This window comes from Balearica regulorum, chromosome 7 (genome assembly GCF_011004875.1).
Source record: "Balearica regulorum gibbericeps isolate bBalReg1 chromosome 7, bBalReg1.pri, whole genome shotgun sequence".
Lineage (NCBI taxonomy): Eukaryota > Metazoa > Chordata > Aves > Gruiformes > Gruidae > Balearica > Balearica regulorum.
The window spans coordinates 33797869-33819872 of NC_046190.1; the positions used below are offsets into that span (position 1 = coordinate 33797869).

The window sequence follows — 22004 nt, forward strand, 5'->3', positions numbered from 1 at the left end:
TATCTGTCCCTCACCAGGGGTCTAAACCCCAGGAGATACAGTGTCTTGTGCAATTCAGAGCCCGTACCATTTTTCTAAGTTGCTTGCATAAATATTATATATTATCAGAAACACAAGGCGGGTCAAAATAAGTCCCTTACATGGTTTCCCTTTAACAGCCGTAAAGTCTCTCTACCCTAAGGATATTGTGCAGTAATTCAATATGCAGGAGAGCCCCGCGTTCCATGCAAATGCTGTTTGGTTTTGTTAAAGCGTTTGGATAACTTTGGTAATGTGTAAGCATTTCAGTGGAGTTTTGTAGGAAATAGCAGCCAATCTTTTAGAAGGAACAAAAAATAGGAGGCTAGAATAGCATCTACATGAAAATGCTTATGGTTATCTTTTAATACACATTGTAATTAATAGAAGGTTTTGATTTACACTGTTAAGTGTGAAAACATCCTCAGGCAAAACTTAATCAAATGTTATGTCATGCTGTAAACTACAGCTAGCTCTTTGTTTGACCCAAAAAAACTTGCCAGGCAGCAGTTTTTTCTTGTCGTACTAACTCGGTTGTTTTATTTTTGCCTTCACCCCGCTTTCCTGCCCCCCCTCCCACTTCAGCTAGTTCCAGACCCCCAGAAAACTTCACAAGTTGCAAATTGTCTCAATAGTTTTCCATCAAGCACAAATTTAAGCCTGAAGATAGATGAGGTGTCTCAGTTCTCTCTTTCTTTTCCTGGGTTTTTGGTTTGGTTTTTTTTCTTTTTGATAAATAACAAGAGGTTTCTACTTATGATTTTCTGCCCTCAGGGCTTTATCATTAAGATTAAATAACTGTACTCTCAAGCATACCACTGAACAAACATCTTTTCAATTATGTGAGTAACAGATGCTTTAACAAAGGAACTATTGAAAATTCAGAAAGCTTCCCCTCTCCCCCAAATTTAAAAAGTATCAGATGACAGAGGAATGTAATTGTTTACCATTAAAACAGATCCTTAGCTGTCCATTCAAAACATCTGAGAACACACAGTGTTTTCAAAATTTCTGGGTTTTCAGCCTCAGAGACTTACTGGCCAGCACTACAGTCAGCGGGAGTCCTTGGGTGCCAGAGTGCTGGGCAGTCGGGCACTGCCTTCCAGTGCATGGAAACAGATGCTCTCCCTCCTCGCGGGGAATTGCTTTCCCAGCCACATCCTTCTTTCCCCCCAGGAGTTAGTCCCAGCAGAATTGGGGGATGCCGTGCGCTACCCAGTGCTCCCGGGCAGGTTATTCCCCAAGCAGAGGGAACTTCCCAGACATGCCCGCCGTACACGTGTGTCGAAGCGTACCAGGTGCTGAGGCTGTGCAGTGTGCCCAATGCTCTTGGGGTCCAGGCACTCCTAGCAGCTGAGCTGGGTGGTCAACATCGGGTAAAGTGTGTCTTGCGTGATAACCTCATTTCTTGGCATCCAGGAGTAGGGACAGGCTCTGCGCCAGAGGACAAGCCCCTTTTCCTTCCTGGGAGCTGAGTCACCCCAGGAGGGTGCTGCGTGATGGGAGATGCGCCGTTCTCCTTTGCAGGAGCAGCACCGGGGTGGAGAGTAAGATCTTTCCCCTCAGATACCCCAGGTCTGCCGGGAATCTCCGCCTTGTACTTTACTGCAGGACTTTGCTAATATGGCAGGGGTTGCGCCTAGTTTGTTCAATGTTGTAATGGAGATGTTGCTCAGAGCTCCCAGGGAGGGTCAGCAGGACTTTGGAGTCCCTCCAGGAGACCTGTACCCCACGGGCAATGTGAAGTGGCATCTGTAAGCTTGTCCTGAGCATAGGGACCAAGCATTGCAGGGACTATATGGACCTACCGAACAAAATGCATGTCTGCCTTTAGAGGCAGAAATTATGACTGTGGCCAAAAGAGACGCTTGTAGCAATTTTAGTAGTGACCTGGGGAAGCTGCTCTGTCCCCGTCACCCTTCCTTTGAATCTTTCCCATGCAGTAGTAAATCTGCACCGAAGGTAAAAGACTGGGGTTGTTCATCTCCCCCTGCTGAGTCGTAGGATCGAGAGTGCCTGAGCTTCCCTTGCCTGGCTGTGCGGCTAAATCAACAGCTGTGTTTGTAATGTCACTAATTTCCAGTTTACGTAAAACAAAGTGTCTTTGAATTCTCTTACAGCAGCGCAGTTCCCACCTTTCAGCAGTGAGCCATTCTCATTACCCACCAGCACTCCCAGTGGGCTGTGAGAAAAGTTGTTGATGAAAGGATGAAAGAGCCATTTCTTTAAGGAAGGAAAGTTCTTTGGGAAGAAAATTGAACTCAAGCATATTTTGTCTTTGCTGATAAAATACGTGCCAGTTTTGTACTTCAGACAAATGCAAATAATCCTATTGCTATTGCGTTCTGCACAAAAGCACACGAGGCTTGCTTTCGTAACTCCTGGACTGTACAATGCGGTCCAGGGAAATCGGGCTAGAGGAATGCACTGCTTGATTTCCTCAATGTATTTTATATTCCCATTTTGGAAAACAGGCTGAAACCTTAGAATTTGGGTTATTCTTCTCCCCTCCACTCTGCTGGGAATTTGTTGCTGGCACCCAGAAGAGCTGCCTCCTGCTGACTGCTGTTGAAGGTGGCTTGTTTCCTGTGCTTACCATGACTGCATTGCTCCAAGATTGTATCCGTTTTGAAGAGCATCAGGGCAAAAGAGACAAGACTTCTTTTGGGATCAGAGCTTGGACATTCCTGCTGATCCCTTAAAACAACTTCCTTTCTAGGGAACAAGAATCAGGTTTCTCTCACTGAGGTTAGCAATAGGGACCCCTTTGCACTGCGGGGGCTGTCGCTGGAGCCACCCTGAGCTGCCCCAGCTCCGTGACTACTCGTCCTGGCCCTGTGTTCAGACCCTCTGGCTGCAGGGCTGTGGGCAGCTCTGCCCAGCTGCCGTGAGGACCTATCAAACCAGATGGTTGCCCTGCTGAACCAGGCAGACCGGCCATCTCGCCCCCCAGTGCCTTCAGAGGAAGGAGCAAGAGCTGCTGTGGCATAATATGCCCAGGAGGGAAACGTTTCCCAAACTCCTACCAGTAAAGGGATTTATTGCCTGTCCCTTTTCAGTGTTTTTGAAACTCTAAGAGCTTAATGTTCTCATGATTTACATTAGCATCTAATCCCTGCGTAATCTCACTAATCCCTTGGCCCCAAAATATCCATTGGCAATGAGTTCCACGGGTTAACCGGTGGCTGTATTCATTTGGTGGGACAGATTTAAATCTTCTTCCATTCCCGTTGCACTCAACCTCCTTAAGCTTCTGGCCAAGCCTGGGAATGGGGCAGCATCTCCCAAGGAATGGACTTTGATATTTTAAATCCTTCCAAGATTATTCTTGTGGCTGAGAGCCTCCATTGCACAGTGTTTTGTGTTGGGCTTGGAGCCCTTGAGAAAGCGAGATGATGTCAATGGGAGACGTGCTGGAATATTTTATTCTGCCAGAAAGAAAACAAAAATAAACACTGAAACAAGCGATAGAAAAAATATTGTAGGGGTTGTGCTGAACTGCCTCCTTCCCTCCTTCGCCCTGAGTGTCCTGGGCATATGGTTCCTCCCAGGCCCGAGAGCCCCATCATATCCACACACAGTGGGGAGAATTAAAGAGGAAACTGGCAGCCTTAACATTTAATTTCCTTCCTCTTTCTGGGCTGGTCAGATCCTTTGCATTATTGTAACTCTTTTTTTTATCATGTCTATAAATAGATGTGCTCTCATGTGTCCCGTGAAGCTGAGTCGGGCCAAAAAAAGTCGTTCATTCTGCATAATCAATACATGAAAATGTAGTGGTTACTGGCTCAGATGAGATCTTGTATTGTTAGCTCTGTAGCTGGGAAAAAAAAAATGTTGACTAATAAAGATTAAGGGCTTTTTTTTTTTTCTTTTTATGAAATGCTAATGATGAAGACATGTTTGATATACTGTGAAATACATTTCTCTAATGTGAAGTTTCTGCTTTTTGTTGGGAAAGAGATTCAGTCCCTGGAGGATTTTAGAATTTGTAAATATAAAATTATCTGCTTCAGTGTTTTTTAAAAAAAGGTTGGCAGAAAGCCAGATTACTTACATTACTGTAATAGATTTGCTGACCTCTGACATCTGCTGCAGAGAAGTACATTGAATTTTTCATAATATCAGATGATGCAGATCTAAAAACTCAGTACACTCTGCACCATTATTTAATTCAGGACTTAGTAAAGCAAAATCTTTTTTTGAGTAGCAGTTTATACGTGATTATTACTTAATATTGCCGATTGTAATAAATCAGGATTAGTATAGTACTGATTTGTTAATCTAACTTGTATTGATTTTAAGTTGTCTTTATTTAAAAAAAAAAAAAAAAAAAAGACTGGCTTTTCACAGTGACTGAATTTAATAAGAAGCCCTGTGATAGCAAAGACTCCCCTACTGTTTCTGCTCTTGGCTGGAAAATGTTATTCTTGTATTATTCCAGGAAAAAAAAAAAAAAAAAAACCCTCATGCTGCTAAAATCTGCTGCCTGTGGAAAGATTTTTTTAATACACTAGTGCTTACATATTCTATTTATGTAAATTGACTTATAAATAATACATTTTATTAATCTTAATATTGGAATCTTGATCATGATAAAGACCCTTTTATTTGGTCTCCTCACAGGCTTTACAAGTAAATATTCTTTAGACCACAAAATATTCCCCCTCTTTTCCTTTTTTATGAATACTTTGATACTTCCCTCTGGCCGTGAAATACAGCCACAGCTCAAAGCAACTGAAAACGTGGTGGTTGTTTCCAAAGTACGATACATTCGAGGTATCCAGCTCCGTTCTTTTGGACATCGTCTTTACCTCTCCTTGCGCAAAGATTGATTAAATCTTACCTGCGCTGCAAATATTTGAGGGGGAAAAAAAATACATATCTTGTGTTGGTTTCAGACATGTCACATTCTGCTAAACTATTTGGCCAGCAGCAGATCGCATTCTTCCTGTGTTGGGCAATATTGACCTTAAATTGGCTAAGCCGGCTGCTTTTATGGCATGTGAGCCGGCTGCTTACATGTTCCGAGAGCTGTATTAGCTTTATTACTCCTGCGCTATAAAAACTTCTAATAATCAAATGATAAGATCATATCCTGTGGGTAATTGTGTTGTACCATGACAGGATAACTGAAAAAACATTCAGTGAAAATTGCAACTGACGGAAATCTCTACGTGAGGCGGCAATTGTTGGCGTTGGTGCTTCTCCCCGGGATCTTGCAGCCTGCATTGCTGCCCGGCTCCTCTCCAGCTGCCCCCCGCGGCCCCCAAAAACCACCTCAGCGGCGGCAGGGAACGGCAAACTGCCGGCCCTCGTTTCAAACGAGAAGGGGAAAATCCTAGAACAAGCCGTCCTTGTGTTTTGATTCAGTTTTACCTTAGTCATGCCGCCTCCCCGATACACGAAACATTTAATTCCAGATTTCCTGCCGCTGGCTCCGGGCCTTTGACCGGCTATGTGAAATGTATTTTTACTGCTGTCGGCCTGCCAACTGCTGAGCTCAGTGAAAAATAACTAAAATGAAAACCTTGTACTCCCACATGAACCCTTAAGATCAGAGAAGGAAATTTAAGCCACGGTTACTAATTAGCGCCAAAGCTAATGAGTTCTGGTGAGGTGCAGGAGGAGGAGGAGGAGGAGTTTGTGTCCCACGTTACCCTACAAGGCTGGGTGGTGAGCACGCGAGCAGTGATTAATCGTGTCGGCCCGGGTCTTGCTCCCATCCCGGCCGTCACCTCAGAGTTAATCGCCTGGCATCTTTCGTGGAACGGGCCGCTCCGGGCCGGGAGCGTCTCCGTCTCCCGTGGGGCGCAGGACGGTGTCTGAAACCTTTACGGGTGGAATATGTAGATTTTTAATGGGCGACGCGTTCCCATGGAAACAAAACAAAGCCAAACACTCCCCTCGCAGTGCTAACAATTATTGTAATAAAATGTGTTTTTATTAAAAGTGATTTTAAATATTTAACACATGGCAGAGCGGCCTTGACGTTGCCCTGGGTGAAACCCAGCCTTGCCTCTAGTGAAGTCCAAAGCGCTTTGTGCAGCACGGGGAGGAATTCAGTGTTTTCACCGATATTTGCGCTTTGCGAATGAAATGTAGCAGCCTCAAGTATGAACAAGATTATTTTTTTCTTATTCTGCTTAGTTATGCTTTTTATTATATAAACATTAACTGTAATATTACAGTGGGAAGCAGGTATTTGGCAACTACGTATTATTTTGCTAAGTTTGCATAGAGGGAGCAGTTTCCAGTTTTAGCAGCTGTAACATGTTTAAACTCAGTTTGTAATGGGATCTGAAGATGAATATTCCCTGTGGGCTCTGCTTAGCTTCATTACTGGAGCCCTGCCAAATTCAGGGCTAGAAAGTATTATTCACGCCTCTTTGCACATACCATGTCAGAGCATGCTCAGTTAATGAATTTTGTTTCTAATATAGTATAAATTAGGTTTATATTTTAACATAATTTATGTTGTATTTTATTAAAATGTAAAATATTATGATCACGAGCAATCTAATTTCTGCTCTCTTAAGCCCAAACTGTGTTTGAACATCTAAGTATGTAAATCAAAATTGCATGCTTAGAAACTGATTCTAGGATAACAAACGAATATCTGAACCAAAGAGGTTTCTGCCTTGGAGTCTTAGATTAAAGATAATTAAGGATTCCTGTTATTTGAACAGATTTATGTTGTTTATAAGCAAAGTACGTTTTCTTCATAGAGTCAGCTTGTCTTTTTTTTTTAAAAACAAATTATGTTTGCTGTATTAAAGTTCATATTTTTAAAGTCTGAGTCTTGTATTAATCCCACAGTGAGTCATTAATCATACCAAATGCATTATAAAAACTTTAATCACTGAAGTTGAAACTGAGATTGTAATGCAATCCATCCCTTTTAATTATATCAGTTATTTTTCCTTTCAGATCAAGAATTGCAAAGGGAAAATAGATAGATTAAAACTCAGTGTGTTTGATGCTTTCAGGGGAGGATATGTTGCGTCTGTTTCTTCCTCACTTTTTTAAAGCGATTTCACGCACTTTGTGGAGGACACTTCCACAGTGAAAAATTCCTTCGCTTTTCACTCTTTTTCCTCTCCCCTTCCTCCTTAAAAAAAAGACTCAGTGGCAAAGGCAGGGAGCGTGGTGACTGTCGCTGTGTGGGCGCCTTGCAGGGGTGGCAGTGGGCTGATGCTGATCACAGCATATGGGGTGCTGTGCCCCGCCGCCGGAGCTTTCCTGCAGCCCCACGCTCTCCTCCCGAGTTCCTGGCACTCACCCTTGCACAGGGGAACCACCAGCCTCGAAATTGTGTAGCTGTTATCGAGTTGGCTGTGGCTTTGTAGGTGTTTGCCTGGGGTTTGCTGCATGCTTTTAAGGGTAGGGAGAGAAAATAAAAACAAATGGTGGATTTTTTGGTTTTTGTTTTTTTTTTTTTTTAAATCAGTCTAAAACGTAGTGGCTCATATCCTGATCTGGTACAAATTGGTGTAGCCGCACAAACCACTGCAGCGTTACTGTCAACCGATCCGCAGCAACTCCAGCTCCACTGAATTTATGCCACATGATAATCTTGCCAAATAAATTGATTTATCATACTTGGATTTATAGATCTAGAGTTTACACTGTTGCTTTTATGTCATAGAAGAAAATGGATTTATTAAGTAAACTGCTTGTCGTAGATACATTTTGTTCTTTGCTAGAATGGCAAAACCTGATCAATTATTTGTTCCTTAATCCCCTAGATTAATCCTGCCATATGAAAGATTTATTAAAGGAGAGGAAGATAAGCCACTGCCTCCAGTGAAACCTCGAAAACAGGATAACAGTTCCCAGGAGGGTGAAGGGAAAACAAAAGTGTCTGGAACAAAACGCATCAAAAATGAAAACCAAAAGAGCAAGAAGGAAAAAGATAATGCACAGAAACCCCAAGATGCATCTGAGGTTGGTTGCTTTCCTGCTTTTCAACTTTTCAATTAAAAATGTACAGCTTTAATCCTGTGAAATCCAATGATAAAATACATAATTTAAACTGGAGAATTCCAACTAGTTGGCCTTTGAGTTTGCTCAGCAATGGAAATTCAGTTGTGGTACTGTCTGAGCTGGGATTTTGCTGGGCTACAGGCAGCAACCGGTTAGCTCCATATTGCATAGCAGTTATGGCAGAAGACCAAGCGCTGGATGTAACAAGCACCATTTCTGCTCATTGTATTATACAGTGGTCACCACTGAAAGATCAGCAGCTGCCAAAAGGAAACCACACAACTACCACAGTTATTTCCTAATCTAAGTATAGGGTGGGGGAACCTCTAATACTGTTGATAATACTGTGGTAACTGTTGGACACAGCTGATTTTTATAATGGTAACCTCTGGATCAGCCCCTCTGTGCTTACAGATGTATGCTTGTCTGTCAAAAAACGTACCACTCCCTGGGATTTTTATCGTGTTATACCAAATTTCTCATTGGACTAAAAGGTCAGATTTTGAGGCAACCACCTTCCAAGCCCTAACTGAGACCAACTTCACTCTCACAGATGGTTTTCAGCTGAGATAGGTACCTATTTGGTCACCTGCAGATGTAGGACAGCTCTCATGGAGTAGAGTTTGTGTTCACAGGGGTAAGATAGATCAGTAGAATTCATATTTGTCTGCAAATAAGGGTAAATTTCACGTGTTGCTAAGTGATGTGAAGTCAGTGAGGGTTTTGCTGCGGTGTTACTTAAGCACTTTCTTTTGCACATCCTGCCCACTCTCTCCTATGCCCTGCTTGCACCCTGTGTGAAGGAGGTGGTGAAGCTCCTCGCACACAAACCCTACACAAGACGTTGTTTTTCCTGTCTCAGTCTGCCAGATCGCAGCAGCCTTCAAGGCGTTGCAGTGAAAGTAAGTATTTAAAGAACGTCGAAACACATGACATGCCCGGCAGACTATGGCTGCTCCTTTGACTTCATTGCCGTCTGGCAGGTACATAAGTCCTGTTTCTAAACCAGTTTGGAAATTGGAATTGAGTCAGCTACCGCCAGTCCTCCTCATTGTTTAAAAAAACAATGCAGGACCAGTAAACACGGGTGCCTCTGAGACTTCGTGTACCCAGTTTTGAGAACAGAAAATTTTGGTTTTCGCATCCCACTGCCTCTTCAAGTTGTGCCTACAAGGACAATTTCATCTCCCATCCAAACCAGAATTTGTCTTTTAAATTGCCCTGATCGACAGTACCTTTAATATCTAATGTAAGAGCACTCCACGGAGAGGGGAGGGTTTTTTGTTTTCTCTTGCACTGTAATTTTAAAGCAGGGAACCCTGTTGGGGGAAACCCCCTCCGCTTCTGATGAAAATACATAGAGAGGAGAGTGCGCACAAACCTGTTTCAGTCACTGGAAGGTTGCAACACAAATTTGCCCAAAGCAGGGAGATGCGAAGTGAAGGCTTGTGCTCCCTCCCCTGTCTTCCTTCATGCCTGGTTATTTATTGAGGGGTCTTGGATCAGTAAGATACGTTACACGCTATCCATACCGCCACCGCTAAGCACAACATAACAAGTCAGCAACAGACCGTCAGCCTTAACTTTGAATTTCCTTGCTTTTGTTGTTCCCTATCTCAAACTTCCTGCTGCTTAAACTGCAGTTATTTTTGTGTGGTTTGCAGGAAGAGTTCTTAAGCTGCATTTATCGGAAATGTAGGGAGCCTAGACGAGACAATAAAAAGGTACAGTTATGGCAATTTCCTATTGTAAAATGGTACCTTTTATAGCAGAATTAATGTCTCCTCCCTGACTGTGGTAGAAGATGTGTCCTGCCCCTGTTTAATCAGGATGGGCGATTAAGGACCTCAGCCTTGGTGCAGGTCACCCTGCGGTAGGTGGTCACACGAAGCCCGAGCAGCAAAGGGCCCTGCAGGGGTGGGTGCCTCCACCCAGGGTGGGTGCAGAGCTGCAGAGCTCGTCCGTGTTCTGCCATAGGGAGGGCTCCATGCCCAGGACGCGGCCCTTATGGGACCAGCAACAATGAGACGTCCAGCGTCTTTGAGTGGAGTGAAATGCGAGCCTGCCGGAGCCAGGCAGAAGGTTGCATGTCCCTCTCGCCCCCGCCGTCCCCCAGCAGTGGAGCCCGGTGCCAAACTCCACATTTGGGTGTAGTCCCCATCCAGGCCCAGCAGTGGTGCGTCTCTAGCCACACGGGTAGATGCGTAGGCATGACCCCAGCCGAGCTACAGCTTAAACCATTTCTGCATGTGGCCTAGAAGCTGGCCATGGCTGGGAGCTGTAAAAGCGTAATCAAGTTACAAATGTGCGGTCCTCTCAATTGCATGTTAAACTCATACACTACAAGAAGTATGCAGGGAGAGAACATAACTTTAATTTATTAGGGTTGCATTTGCTTTTGTGCTCTTCACTGTTTTCCTGCCGTCACAATGACATTGTCAATGTAACGAGATACCAGACAAAATGCTATTAGCCTTAGACTGCAGATTTCCTCACAATAGCTAAAACTACAATCAAAATGTTGCTTAACAGAAATACGGAGCAGAATGTACAGTTATTAAATATGATTTCTCCTTTTTTTTTTCCCTCCTCCTTGCTTTGCTCATCTGTCTGGTATTTTCCTGTAATTTTATAAGCTCAAGAGACTAGCGATGGTACTTTGTAAAGGACCTAATGATGGTATTTGGCTGCAAAAGGCAGCTATGAGTTTAAAAAGAAGACGTTAGGATGACTAACAGACGCTGTAACTAATAGGCCGACCAAACAGACAGGAATATTTAAAAGCAGCTGTGAAGAAATAAATCTCTGAGAGACTTAGATTCATTAGGACCTTCTCCGATCCCCTGCTCCTATGACAGACCATAAAGCAGCATTTAGATAATAACTTTCTCGATGCGTCTTATCTTTACAATGAAGAAAGAAAGAAAACAATAATAATAAAGGACTCACACAATGCTGCTGCTTTATGACTGTCTTCTACCACGACATGTCAGAGGAGACTGACAGCAGTTTTGTAAAGGGCTGTCAGTCAGCTGGATCGCAGATGGGATGCTCTGGTGACCTCTGTGGGTCACAGTTCAGCCGGCTACATAATGGGATGAATAGTGTGAATTGTGCACACAAGCTTTATTAATGGGGGAGCAGAAAGAGCTGCGGTCCCATTGACGATAACATATAAAAGCCATGTTTGTAATAGCGGGCACACACACTTACTGAATGTTGACAACTTCATTTTAATCCGTTAATAAAAAAATGTGTGTCCTAGTTAAGCTGTGGCAGTGATTTGCTGCCTACAATAGGGATTCCTAGTATGCCATTTCTATCATTTTCACACTTTAATGCAGAACTGGGTGTGAATGATCTCCTCTGTGATCACTGAATTTTAAGATAGCTACGCTGGAGAAACACTAAGAAAAAAACATGGGAATCTTTGTGTCGTTTTCGTAGGTGAAGTTGGCCAGCCAAAGAAATTTCTGTAGCCTTTTCATTTGTGCTATGAAGTCTGCTCTCCGGCATTTGCCTAATTAATTCTAAAAGAGTATAACCTCAGCGTTTAGCTATCTGGTCAAGCCACTGGTCCCTCTCATCAGGTTACAAACATCTGGTGTTTTGAAATGCCTTATTGTGACTCTGGCAGGGATGGTGTATTTCTTAATATTTCCAGGAGGTATGTTTCTTTGAGTCCGATACCTGGCGTTAGAGCCTTCAAGGTGATTGACAAGTACTTCTCTAACAGTAGCCAACAGTGTACTGTGTATGATCTTATGAGCAGTCTGCCGAAACGCACCGTGTTCTTATTACTGTCTGTTGAATCGTTTTATTAGGTTTCGTCAGAACAAGAGAAGGATCAAGAATCAGCAGACCAGAAAAATTTCCCTGAACATCCTACAGCGGGAGAGATGAAACAACCCATGCAAGGCCCTCCATCTCTTTTGCCAGAGACAGCTCGGCCACTGCCTCTGGAAAAGACAGACCTGACAGAAAACAGCACAAACAGTGAGAAAGCCAAGGAGGAGGGTCAGCACTCGTCCTCTTTCCCAAGTATATCCGTGCCCCCAGAAGAAGACACCGTGCTGGATGCCACCGTCACGAAACGCTTACATCCCCCGGCAGATGCCCTGGAAGACACAAAGCCTGAACAAAGACTACACAAAGCTTTTACTGACAGCTTAGAAGGCGAACCTCCGGAAATGCCCTTCACGGCTTTCCCGGTCCAGCTGCCCACTCAGAGCGACACGGAAGATGACAAATTGCCAGGGATGGCTGATTACATTGCAAACTGCACGGTGAAAGTTGACCAGCTGGGAAATGAAGATATCCACAATGCACTAAAGCAAACGCCCAAAGTACTGGTGGTCCAGAACTTCGACATGTTCAAGGAAAAGGAACTGCCCGGGTCCATGAACGACGACCCCACTTTTGGTTACACACCGCTGCTCTACTCAAAGGGTAATCCAGGCATCATGTCACCCCTGGCAAAGAAGAAGCTGCTGTCACAGGTCAGTGGGGCAGCCCTGTCGTGCAGCTATCCTTATGGTTCTCCTCCACCTTTGATCAGCAAAAAGAAACTGAACGGCAGAGATGAGCTGTCCTCCAGCATATCACAAGGTCCCCACGCCCCTAATTCTGATCCTGTAGCAATTAATAGGCCCTCAGTCATACAACACGTACAGAGTTTTAAAACCAAGGAGGAAAGGAAATCGATTAATGATGTTTTTAAACATGACATGCTAGGTAAACCGGATCCTCAGCGCTGTGATTTTTCAAAACATCACCTCAGTTCTCTCGCCGAGTCGTACGTACCGAAGACGGATATCCAGGACTGCAAAGATAAAATGAGTGAGAAAAGGGCACTGCAGCACTCCCATGTGCCCACTTTCTTGGCAGATTTTTATTCATCACCTCATCTGCACAGTCTTTATAGGCACACAGAACACCACCTTAATAATGAACAGACATCAAAGTACCTCCCCCGGGATATGTTCAGAGAGTCTGAAAATATTTCTACTTTTACTCAACACAAGCACCAAGAAAAACTAAATTTAAATTATCGCCCGTCTTTGCATCAGCAAGAAAAAAAGACAGCAGTGGAGGCCTCTTCAGATGATCAGCCAACAGATTTGAGTCTTCCAAAGAGCATACACAAACAGACTGCAAAGGCTCCAGGCTCCAGCCTCCCTCATTCATCCATGGCCCAGCAAGAAGGCAAAGGTATCTCCCCGTTCCAGTCTGCTAGCAGCCAGGCGGTGAGCCTGGACTGTAACCCCAAAGCCTGCCGCGTGTCCCCCATGGCCATGACAGCCCCGAAAAAACACAGCGAGTTGCTCCACAGGTCTGGGAAGCAGCAGGCTCAGAGGCTGGAGAACCTGAGGAAGATGGAGGGGATGGTGCATCCTATCATCAGCCGCAGAACGAGCCCTCAAAACGTGGGGGCTGCCCGGCCTTTGAAACGGAGCCTGGAGGATTTGGACAAAGTCATTTCTGAAAAAAAAATCCGAGCTGTCTCTCCTCTGCACTTACCAAAGGAGACCCTGGCGAAAGACAAGGTTCCCGACCCGGAGGGGGAAGGCAGCAAGCCGGTGCACAGCCTCCATTCTGGCAGCATGCTGGAAAGCCACAAATTTCCCCTTTCAGCCCCCATCTTCCCAGGCTTGTATCCGGGAAGCCTGTGCACAGGGCTGAACAATCGCCTCCCGCCCGGGTATTCTCATCCCCTGCAGTACTTGAAAAATCAGACCGTGCTCTCCCCACTAATGCAGCCTTTGGCTCTTCACTCCTTCATGGTGCAGAGACAATTCCTCACGTCCCCCGCAAGCTCTCAGCAACTGTACAGACACTTAGCTGCAGCAACACCTGTAGGAAGTTCCTATGGTGACCTTTTGCATAACAGCATTTATCCTTTAGCTGCTATAAACCCTCAAGCCGCGTTCCCACCTTCCCAGCTGTCCTCTGTACATCCCAGCACAAAACTGTAAACCCCCTCGGCTCCCAAAAAAATGGTCTGAGGAGAAAAGTTAAGTTAGCGACATTCCTCCCCCTGTGATGATGTCTCGCAGATTTAGCGATCTGTATTTTTGTCAACCAGGACACAGTCGTACCCCGCCCAGCAGAGCGCTTCGGCGTTTGGAGACAGGACTGCTTCTTTAATTCTGGGTCCCACATCAGCCCCCCTTGCCCCTTATCCCTGCCCCTGGGGAAAAAAAAAAATCTCAAACAAAAAAAAACCAAACACAACAAAAAAAAAAGAAAAAAATAATTTGATTTTGCATATGTGTTTTCTGAAAGGACTAGTATATGGTTAAGAGCAAATGTTCAAAGGGAGCCATGGAAATGCAGGCCCAGTCCTGAGCTCACTGAAATCCCAGGCGAGGGCTGCGGTGCCTTTCACTGAGCCGAGGACCGGAGGCCGTGCGTTGTTGCAAATGAGTCGAGGACTCAAGATGAACCTGGAAAGGAGAAGCGGGCCGAGAATCCGTACAATCAGTGGATGTGCTTTTTTGGGTAACTTTTCCTGACTTTTAAAGATTCAATCAATGCAATGTATAGTAAAACGGCAATAGATTTTTTTTCATTTTAACACTATTAGAACAGAAGGGTAAACACTGTTTAATTTGACTGTACATATCCACTTCGTAAACTACCGGTGTCACATTTGGTCACAATAATTTATATAGTTTTGTTTGTCCAGTATATTCTGTGCTCTTTATGTTTGTTTTGGGTTGGTTTTTTTTTTTTAAATTAAACAGTATCATTTTATCTGCAACTTTTTTTAAAGGCTGTGGCTGTCCTAATTTTTTTTTTTAATGTGTTTGTAATTTTTCCAGTTTCTTTATACTTTTGAGCAGTGTTTTTGTTTCGTTTTTGTGGTAACATTTACTGTTTACAAACTGAAGCAACTGGTTCAGATTAATCTTGATGGTCACAAACATACCGTAGGTGATGTTACGGTGCAAGGATGCAAACAAGGTTCCTTTCCCCATGGCCCGCCCCTGCGAGGTGCTGAGCACCTCTCGCCCTCCTCCTGTTGTTGCGATGGCTCCTGCGCCACTTCTCCCCTCCCACTGAGCTTTGCTTTCCCGTATCGTGGTCCGTGAATTTGTCGAGCGTTGTACTTAAGCTTACCTAGGCTGTGAAACCCTCCTGCCTACCAGAGAAACGGTCTAGCAAACAAAACCAGCCTCCCTGGCACTAGCTGCTGGATGACAAAGGAGTCCAGAAAACGCATTTGTGATTTGTGAGAAATGTCGAGGATTTCGGAAATTAGGACAGGCACCAATGTTGATTTGGATCAGAGGCTAACGGGGCCGTGCCCCGCGAGCGGCCAGGCTCGGTAGGACAGGTAGGGGGTTGCGTGCAGTGGTCGGGATGGTCCTTCCACGCCCTCGCGGGGATCTCAGCCTCTCCCTGGGCATCCTTTCGCAGCGGCAGAGCCCGGGCATGGAGGGGCTGGGTTTTCCTGATGGAAGAGCTTCCTTGTGGATGTATATTCACCTTGAAGGAGATCACCACCACGCAGCTGAGCGTAGACATCGACAAAGCGAAGTGTGACTTGGAGGCTTTTTACAATGTGAAAATTGGTTGCGATTCAAACCATCTCAGTTACTGTTCAAAGACAGCGTAATCAATACGGAAAGAAAAATGGAAACTACTAAGAAACACTTTGCATGCTAGGCATGTCATTAAATTTTCCCATGATATGAAGCCAAATACAATATATAATGTATCATACTTAATATCCAAAGGTGGAAACCAGAATAATATACTCGTCTACTGTTAAAGATCCAGCTTCTTCAATTAAATACTTTATATTCCTGTGGTAAAACTATATTTAATTGATCGATAAACAGACTAGTAGAACTTAGAACATGGATGTGCCAGTGCAGCGCATCCTGCTGCTCCACAAATCGTACAGGAAGCAGAACCGCAGGCTCAGCCGGGCAGGGGCCGCAGTGTGGAGGACATCTCTAGTAAAGTTGCACTAGATTTGAATCACGTGAGAATCAGGGGTTTGGGGATGGGGGGAGGAGGGCGGGGGGAAGGGGAGAGAATATAAAAATCTACAGCAAACGCAAACAGAAGCTTGTCATGTGTTTGGCGAAGCAAACGCTTCTCTCTCTTGTTTCGGTTAAGTCGTGTGTCCTGGAGTCGTGCATTTGTTCACGCGACGTGTCCGATTTCCCTTTTGGTTACGTCCCGTTGCAGTTTGACGGTAGCCTTCTTGGGGCTGTGCTGAGGCAGCGCGGGGCCGGGGAGACGGGAGGAAGGCTCCTCGCTCGCCCCGCGGGGAGACTGGCCGCCGCTGGCTGGGGGAGCTCATAATATACTGAGCAAAACGTCAGGGCAAAGGAGGAGAAATGGTAGCATAAACCCCCAAGAGAAGCGGTGCATTATTTGTTTAAAAACTCTTAACAGAAATCTTGGAAATCTTTCAAAAGACTATTGAATTCTCCATTGCCTGAAAAGTCTGGTTGTTTTTTTTTTAAATGTCTTAAATGGGGCTTTGTTTGCATTGTTTGAGTTCAAGGGGCCTTATTATTGAATGAAATTGCACAAGCCTTTCTTTGTGCAATCAAACCATTGTTATTGGTAGGTTTGTAAAGGAAACTGTGGAATCTAATTGGCAATAGAGTCATAAATCTATTTACCAGGAGCCAGTTCCAAGAAATGTTGCAATTCAAACGCACTATGTCCAGGATTCATTAGGGATGCTAAAGGTTGTGAGATTCAAAGGAAAAGGCCCGGCAGCAAACAGCTCGCGTGTGGCTTCTGACCGCGCGCTGAGCCGGGCTGCGCGAAACGCGTGGGCAGCGGGGTCTGACTCCCGGCGAGATCCCTGCCCCTCGCGGGGCTGGGCCAGAACGCGCCGGCCTTGCGCAGCAGCTCTGTCTTGCCGGCGTGCTGGGCTGACACGAGAAGCGTGCCGGTGCCTGGGAAGGAGTTTGTCCCGGCTGCAGAGGAGTTGGCTGGGCAGCCCTCGGAGCTGGTGCAGGAGGCGAGCCCAGCGCCTGCCTCCGCCAGCACCCCTGCCCCGGTTTGGGGGGGAGGGGGTGGCACGGGGCTGCCACCCCCAGAGACCACTGCTGGGGTCCCCTCGCCGCTCCCCGCCTGGTCCCTGCCCTTGCGGTGGTCAGCGAGGTCGCGCCTGGCCCGGTTTGGCAATTGTCGTGATTTTAAGGAGCAACGGGGCTTCTTGCGCTGGTGTGAGGCGGGTGGCGTTGGCAGCGCTGCCGTGAGCGCTTCCCGCGGTGTTTGCTGTACGCGTGGCTGATACTTCACTCGTTCTCTTCCTCCTCTTCCTCCCTTCTCCCCCCAGCCCCGCAGTTTTAAATATGTTCTAATAATGGCAGCATAATCTACTAGCTGTTTATACTTTTTTAACTTTCTTTTGTTGTAAATATTGTATACTTTTTGTGATTCAAGTTATGTAGCCTATATGCTCTGTAAGGTGATGATTTGTATATATAAAAATGGCCCAGTAATATTATATAGTTTCCCATTTAAAAGGTTATTGAGTAACCTTTGCGTTAGTTTAAACACTACCAGAAATAAAGCTGAGCCAACTATAAACACTCAATTTTTGTATGTTTTCCAAATTGTACTTATTAATGCTTTTGATACTGTATTATGTGCCAATAGTTTCCCAATCACATAGCAGGCAAAAGATATTTTGTACTTTTTGATCCACTGTAATATTTAATAAAAAATGTTACTATCTGTTCCCTTTTGTGTTTGATTAATAATTCTGTAAACAGCCCTTATCGCAATGGATTACATATTATCCCATCCGACCTTTCAGCCCTCTTATATTGGCTTTTCTAGAGAAAATATCTCCTCCTGCAAATGATTAGATTAAAGAAATGGAAGTTTGCAATTTCCTAAAGGAGGAAGAGACAAGATCTTCAGTCAGTGCCCCTCTATTTCTGCAGTGCGCTTGCATTAAAGCGTGGCTGTGGGCAGGCTGACTGTAGGAGTAGCTTTTGAGGGGATAACATCCAGTGGATCCAGTAGCAAATTTGCTTCGTTTGCATCTCGGAGCAGGATTTTTTTCCACCAGTACTGCAGGTTCCAGCTGGGATCTGAAAATCGCCCCGTTCTTCCCAGCTCGACCATGAGTAAGATTTTGGAGTGAGTTGGATGCTAGCTAGTAATTTTGCTGATGACTGTAAACATCCACCAAGTCAAATTAATTTGTAGTCTGTTCCTCTACGGGTCCAAAAAGCCTGCCCAAACGTGGTGGCCCTTTGAGACACCGTTATTGCAGCCAGTGCTGTCCGAGCGCTGCTACACTCCTGCTCTCTGAGAAAATCATTCCCTTGCTGTAGGCCGGGGCCGGGTACCGCCCTTGCCCGGCACGGCTCGGCAGTGGGCAGGCATGTCGCGGCAGCTGGGGCCACCCTCCAGTCCCAGACTGGCTCAGCAACGTGGTCCTGGGGAAGGGAGTGGGGGGGGACCTTCCCCATCCGTGGGAGCCCCAGAGCTGAAGCCGTGAGCTCAGGCATGGCTGAGGCTGTTTGCAGTGCCAGCGATCGCCGGTGCCCAAGGAGCTCTTTCCCGCTCGGCATCTCCGAGGGCACCGCAACCCACAGGCCGAGGCTGGGGCGCAGTTACCGTACGTGCTGATGGCTGCGTAACCCCCCGCCTGCGGGGAAGTACGGGAGCATGGCGTGCAGCGGGCGATCTGCTCCCCTAACCGTGCTGCAGCCAGGCGAGCACAGGCCAGGTTGACGTCACCATTAGATGAGGCTTCCAGATAGGCGCTGCGGTTGAGGGAAAGTCTCAAAAAAAAAAGAGCATTTTTTGTGTGTGTGCTGGGAAATGAGGGGAAATACCAGCTCGGGGGAAGAGGCAGCCATTGGGCACGCGTGGAGCAGCGCGGTGCCGTTGAGTGCCGTGGGGCTGTGTTGATGTACAGGCTGGGTGTGCCTGGGGGAAGCCGGGGTGACGCCTGCCCGGTCCCCATGCACAGCTGGGTAGAGCGGCCCCGTGCAGCCCTGCGCCGCCTCTGCCGTGGGGACGGCCCGGGAGCGGGTGTGAGGGCACGATGGGCACGTGTGGTGTGACCCACCGGCACGGCTCCCAGCAAGGCGCTTCCGGAGACAGCACGAGGGTCACTGCTGCACTTAATTGTCCTCGACAGAGGTCTGCTCTCTCGATGTCTGAGGCCTCGTTCGATCATTTGCTGCTTAGAGCAGGCTGTGCAAGGACTTCCATGGTTTCAGTACGCACTGTGTATGAGCAGACAGAATAAACCTTCCTCTGGTTTAACGTGCTGCCTGATAATTTCCTTCGATGCTTGTTTATTCTTGTGTTGTGAGAAACAGTAAATAATCACGCCATATGTGCCGGCCCCACACCAGCTGCGACGCTATGGGAGAAGACGAGACCCTCTAGCAAACCTCTTCCCCCATCCACTTCTGTCTTTGCCAGGCTGAGGCATTTCATTCCCATATTGGAAACATGGCCTACTGGTGAGCACCTGCAGGAGGTGGGGGGGGTGTGGGCACGTATGGACACTGGCCTTTGCAGTAGGTGCAGAGGTGGCCAGCACAGCTTGGTTTCCAGCACCACGCTTGCTTCCTTGCCTTTTTTTAGCCCTTCCCAGTCTGTGGATTAACGTAAGCCGATGCTGCGTGTTCCTGCCACGCCAGGGTGTGTGAGAGACTGCCCTACCCACGCCACAGAGCGCAGCCAGGAGGAAGGTCCCCCCCGGAGCAGCACGCCGGAGCTTTCCACACCCAGATGATCCTGTCCTGTGAGTGGCCCTGAGGGGTCGCAGCATCCTCCCTTGGCTGGGCACATCCCAGTGGGGTGGGGGAGGGGGTGTGGGGGGTTATTTGGGTGTCAGTCCACCCCCACGCACGTGCAAGCGATGGAGCAGAGGAGTCCGTGCTAACATCAGCCAAAGGGCTTGCAGGGGAGCACAGGCACCTCCTCCGGGCTCGGCAGACCCTGCCTGGGCTGCCGAGATCTGCAGGAGGTCTGAGCTACACTTGGGAAGAGTTTGTTACCGTATTAGTGACTCGCACCCGCTTCTGGGTTTGAAAGTGAAATGTCCTGTGGTCTGAGCGGGGAGGAGGGATGCTGTGCCGCTGGCTTGCTGCGGCTGGGGGGGTTTGTCACCTTGTCACACAACTTTTTTCTTTTTTCATTCAGCTGCCAGCAGCAGGAAATGAACAGTTTTGGGGCTCTGAAGCAAAGCAGATGTGCAAAAGGTGGTGGTGCCGACTGGTTTAGTTCTCCTGGCTGAGGGCTCTTGGTTCTGCCTCTTGCTGTCTTGTGATGAGGCAGCAATGGCCCGTGCCACGCTCCTGGCAGTCGTGAGCAACGTGCAAGAAGGACCGGGCGCAGCACTTATGGTTTTCTCTGGTTTCTGGGCCACGGCAGCCTGCGTGCCTGATGCACAAACCTCCCGAGTACCTCACAGGACCTTCACAACCTTTCACCAGCAGCCAGGGCATGGGAGGCTGGAAGCAGAGGGAGGTCCTGGGGCAGGATCCCCCTGCCCTGGATGGATCCCGGGGCATGTGGCTGGTTGCAGGTGCTCGGCTGGCAGCTGCATCTCCTGACAGGCTCCCTGGGCTGACCCTAACCCCATGGTGACGCCGACCTGTTGGGAACGGGGCCCTTCCTCTCCCCCTCTGCCACACTGGGGGTATCTCTGCTCCAGAAGTTTTCAGGAACATTTTTAGGAAAGTTTCTGCTGCTGGGAGGAGCAGCTCACGCACAGACATCACCAGTAATCCTCGCTGGCACCGTAATTGCTCTGGGAAACGCAGCACTCGCCCACGGGCTTTCCAGGAATATCAGACAACTTTGGCTCTTCCCAGAGCAAGAAAACCGAAGCCTGTATCTTTGCCTTCCCCCGTCTGGGCAGGCTCACACCTGAAATGCTATCAGAGCATAGTGCCTCGCAGCTGAGGAGAAACCTGGGAGGGCTGAGTGGCTTCGAGGAAAGCAAAAGGAGCGGCCACCGAAGCATCCTGTCTCCCTTGTGTGCACCTCGACCCGTGCCCACCTGAGGTTTGCATTTCTGCAGGAGAAAGCTGTGCCCATGGCCACGGCTGGGGCGCAGGCAATGCCCCCCTGCCCCCAGCACAGGCACCTGCTTTGGAGGCGGCGCGTGTCCAGCGAGCAGACAGGGACGCGACGGCTGCTGGATACAACTTAATCTGTGCTTTCATTTAGCTTTTCAATTCAGCCTTTATGGGATTTTTTTTTTTTAATATTTGCGATGTTAGATGCTCCATCTAGTGTCTCGCCTGGGGAATGAGCCCCCCGTGTCACGGGCGCAGCCTGGGACGGGATGTCCCCTGTCCTGGGGGCCGTGCAGCGGGACTGGGCCCCCCTTCCCCGCAGCGCCCGTGCGGCGAGGGCTGGCAGGCTGGGGCGCTGGGAACAGACTGGATTAGACAAATTTATGAACATTTTTGTGGCTGCTGAAAACCAACGGCTCAGGTACAAAGTGCCGCATTCAGGAGACCCGTAGCTCCCGAGCGGCGGCAGCTGCGAAGCCCTCCCCGTGCTCAGCAGCAGGCGGGAGGTGCAGGGAGGGGTGGCCGTGGGGTGGCATGTCAGTCTGGTCCTTGGGTGTAACAAATTGCTGATTAGGCAATTAGTCATCTCACGGCAATCCCCGTGACTCCCAGCCCCAAGTCTGGTCCCGTGGGGTGCTTGGGGCCACCAGCACCCAGCCACGCTGCCCCTCAGCCGGGGTGCAAACCGTCGTGTCCCCCCGCCTCCGGGCGCGTCCCGGGGCCCCCCCGAGTCTGCCCGGGGAGGGCTGTGCGCCCGGGAGAGGAGGCGGCTGAGGGTGCGCAGCGCGTGGCAGGGGCTTCTGTAAGAAAGGGAGGGAAAAGACACAGAACTTGCAAATTTTATTGAGTTTGCTCTGAAATTTACTCACGAAAGAAAGGAAAAAAAATCCCCGGCCGAGGCCTGAGGGAGTCCTGTCCCCCGCAGCACGTGCGTGGCTGCGGGGGGGTGGGGTTGGGCTCCCCGTC

The 22004-nt window shown here is 47.6% G+C and overlaps 1 protein-coding gene across 1 annotated transcript in view; it reads left to right on the plus strand.

Annotated features, from left to right (window-relative positions):
- ARID5B (AT-rich interaction domain 5B) overlaps window positions 1-17721 on the plus strand; it is a 122099-nt gene extending 104378 nt beyond the window's left edge. The window contains 2 exon segments of the mRNA XM_075757911.1: window positions 7767-7965; window positions 11829-17721. Of these exon segments, the coding sequence (XP_075614026.1) occupies window positions 7767-7965; window positions 11829-13979 (2350 nt within the window). The 3' untranslated portion in view covers window positions 13980-17721.
- Window positions 17722-22004: the final 4283 nt, after the last annotated feature.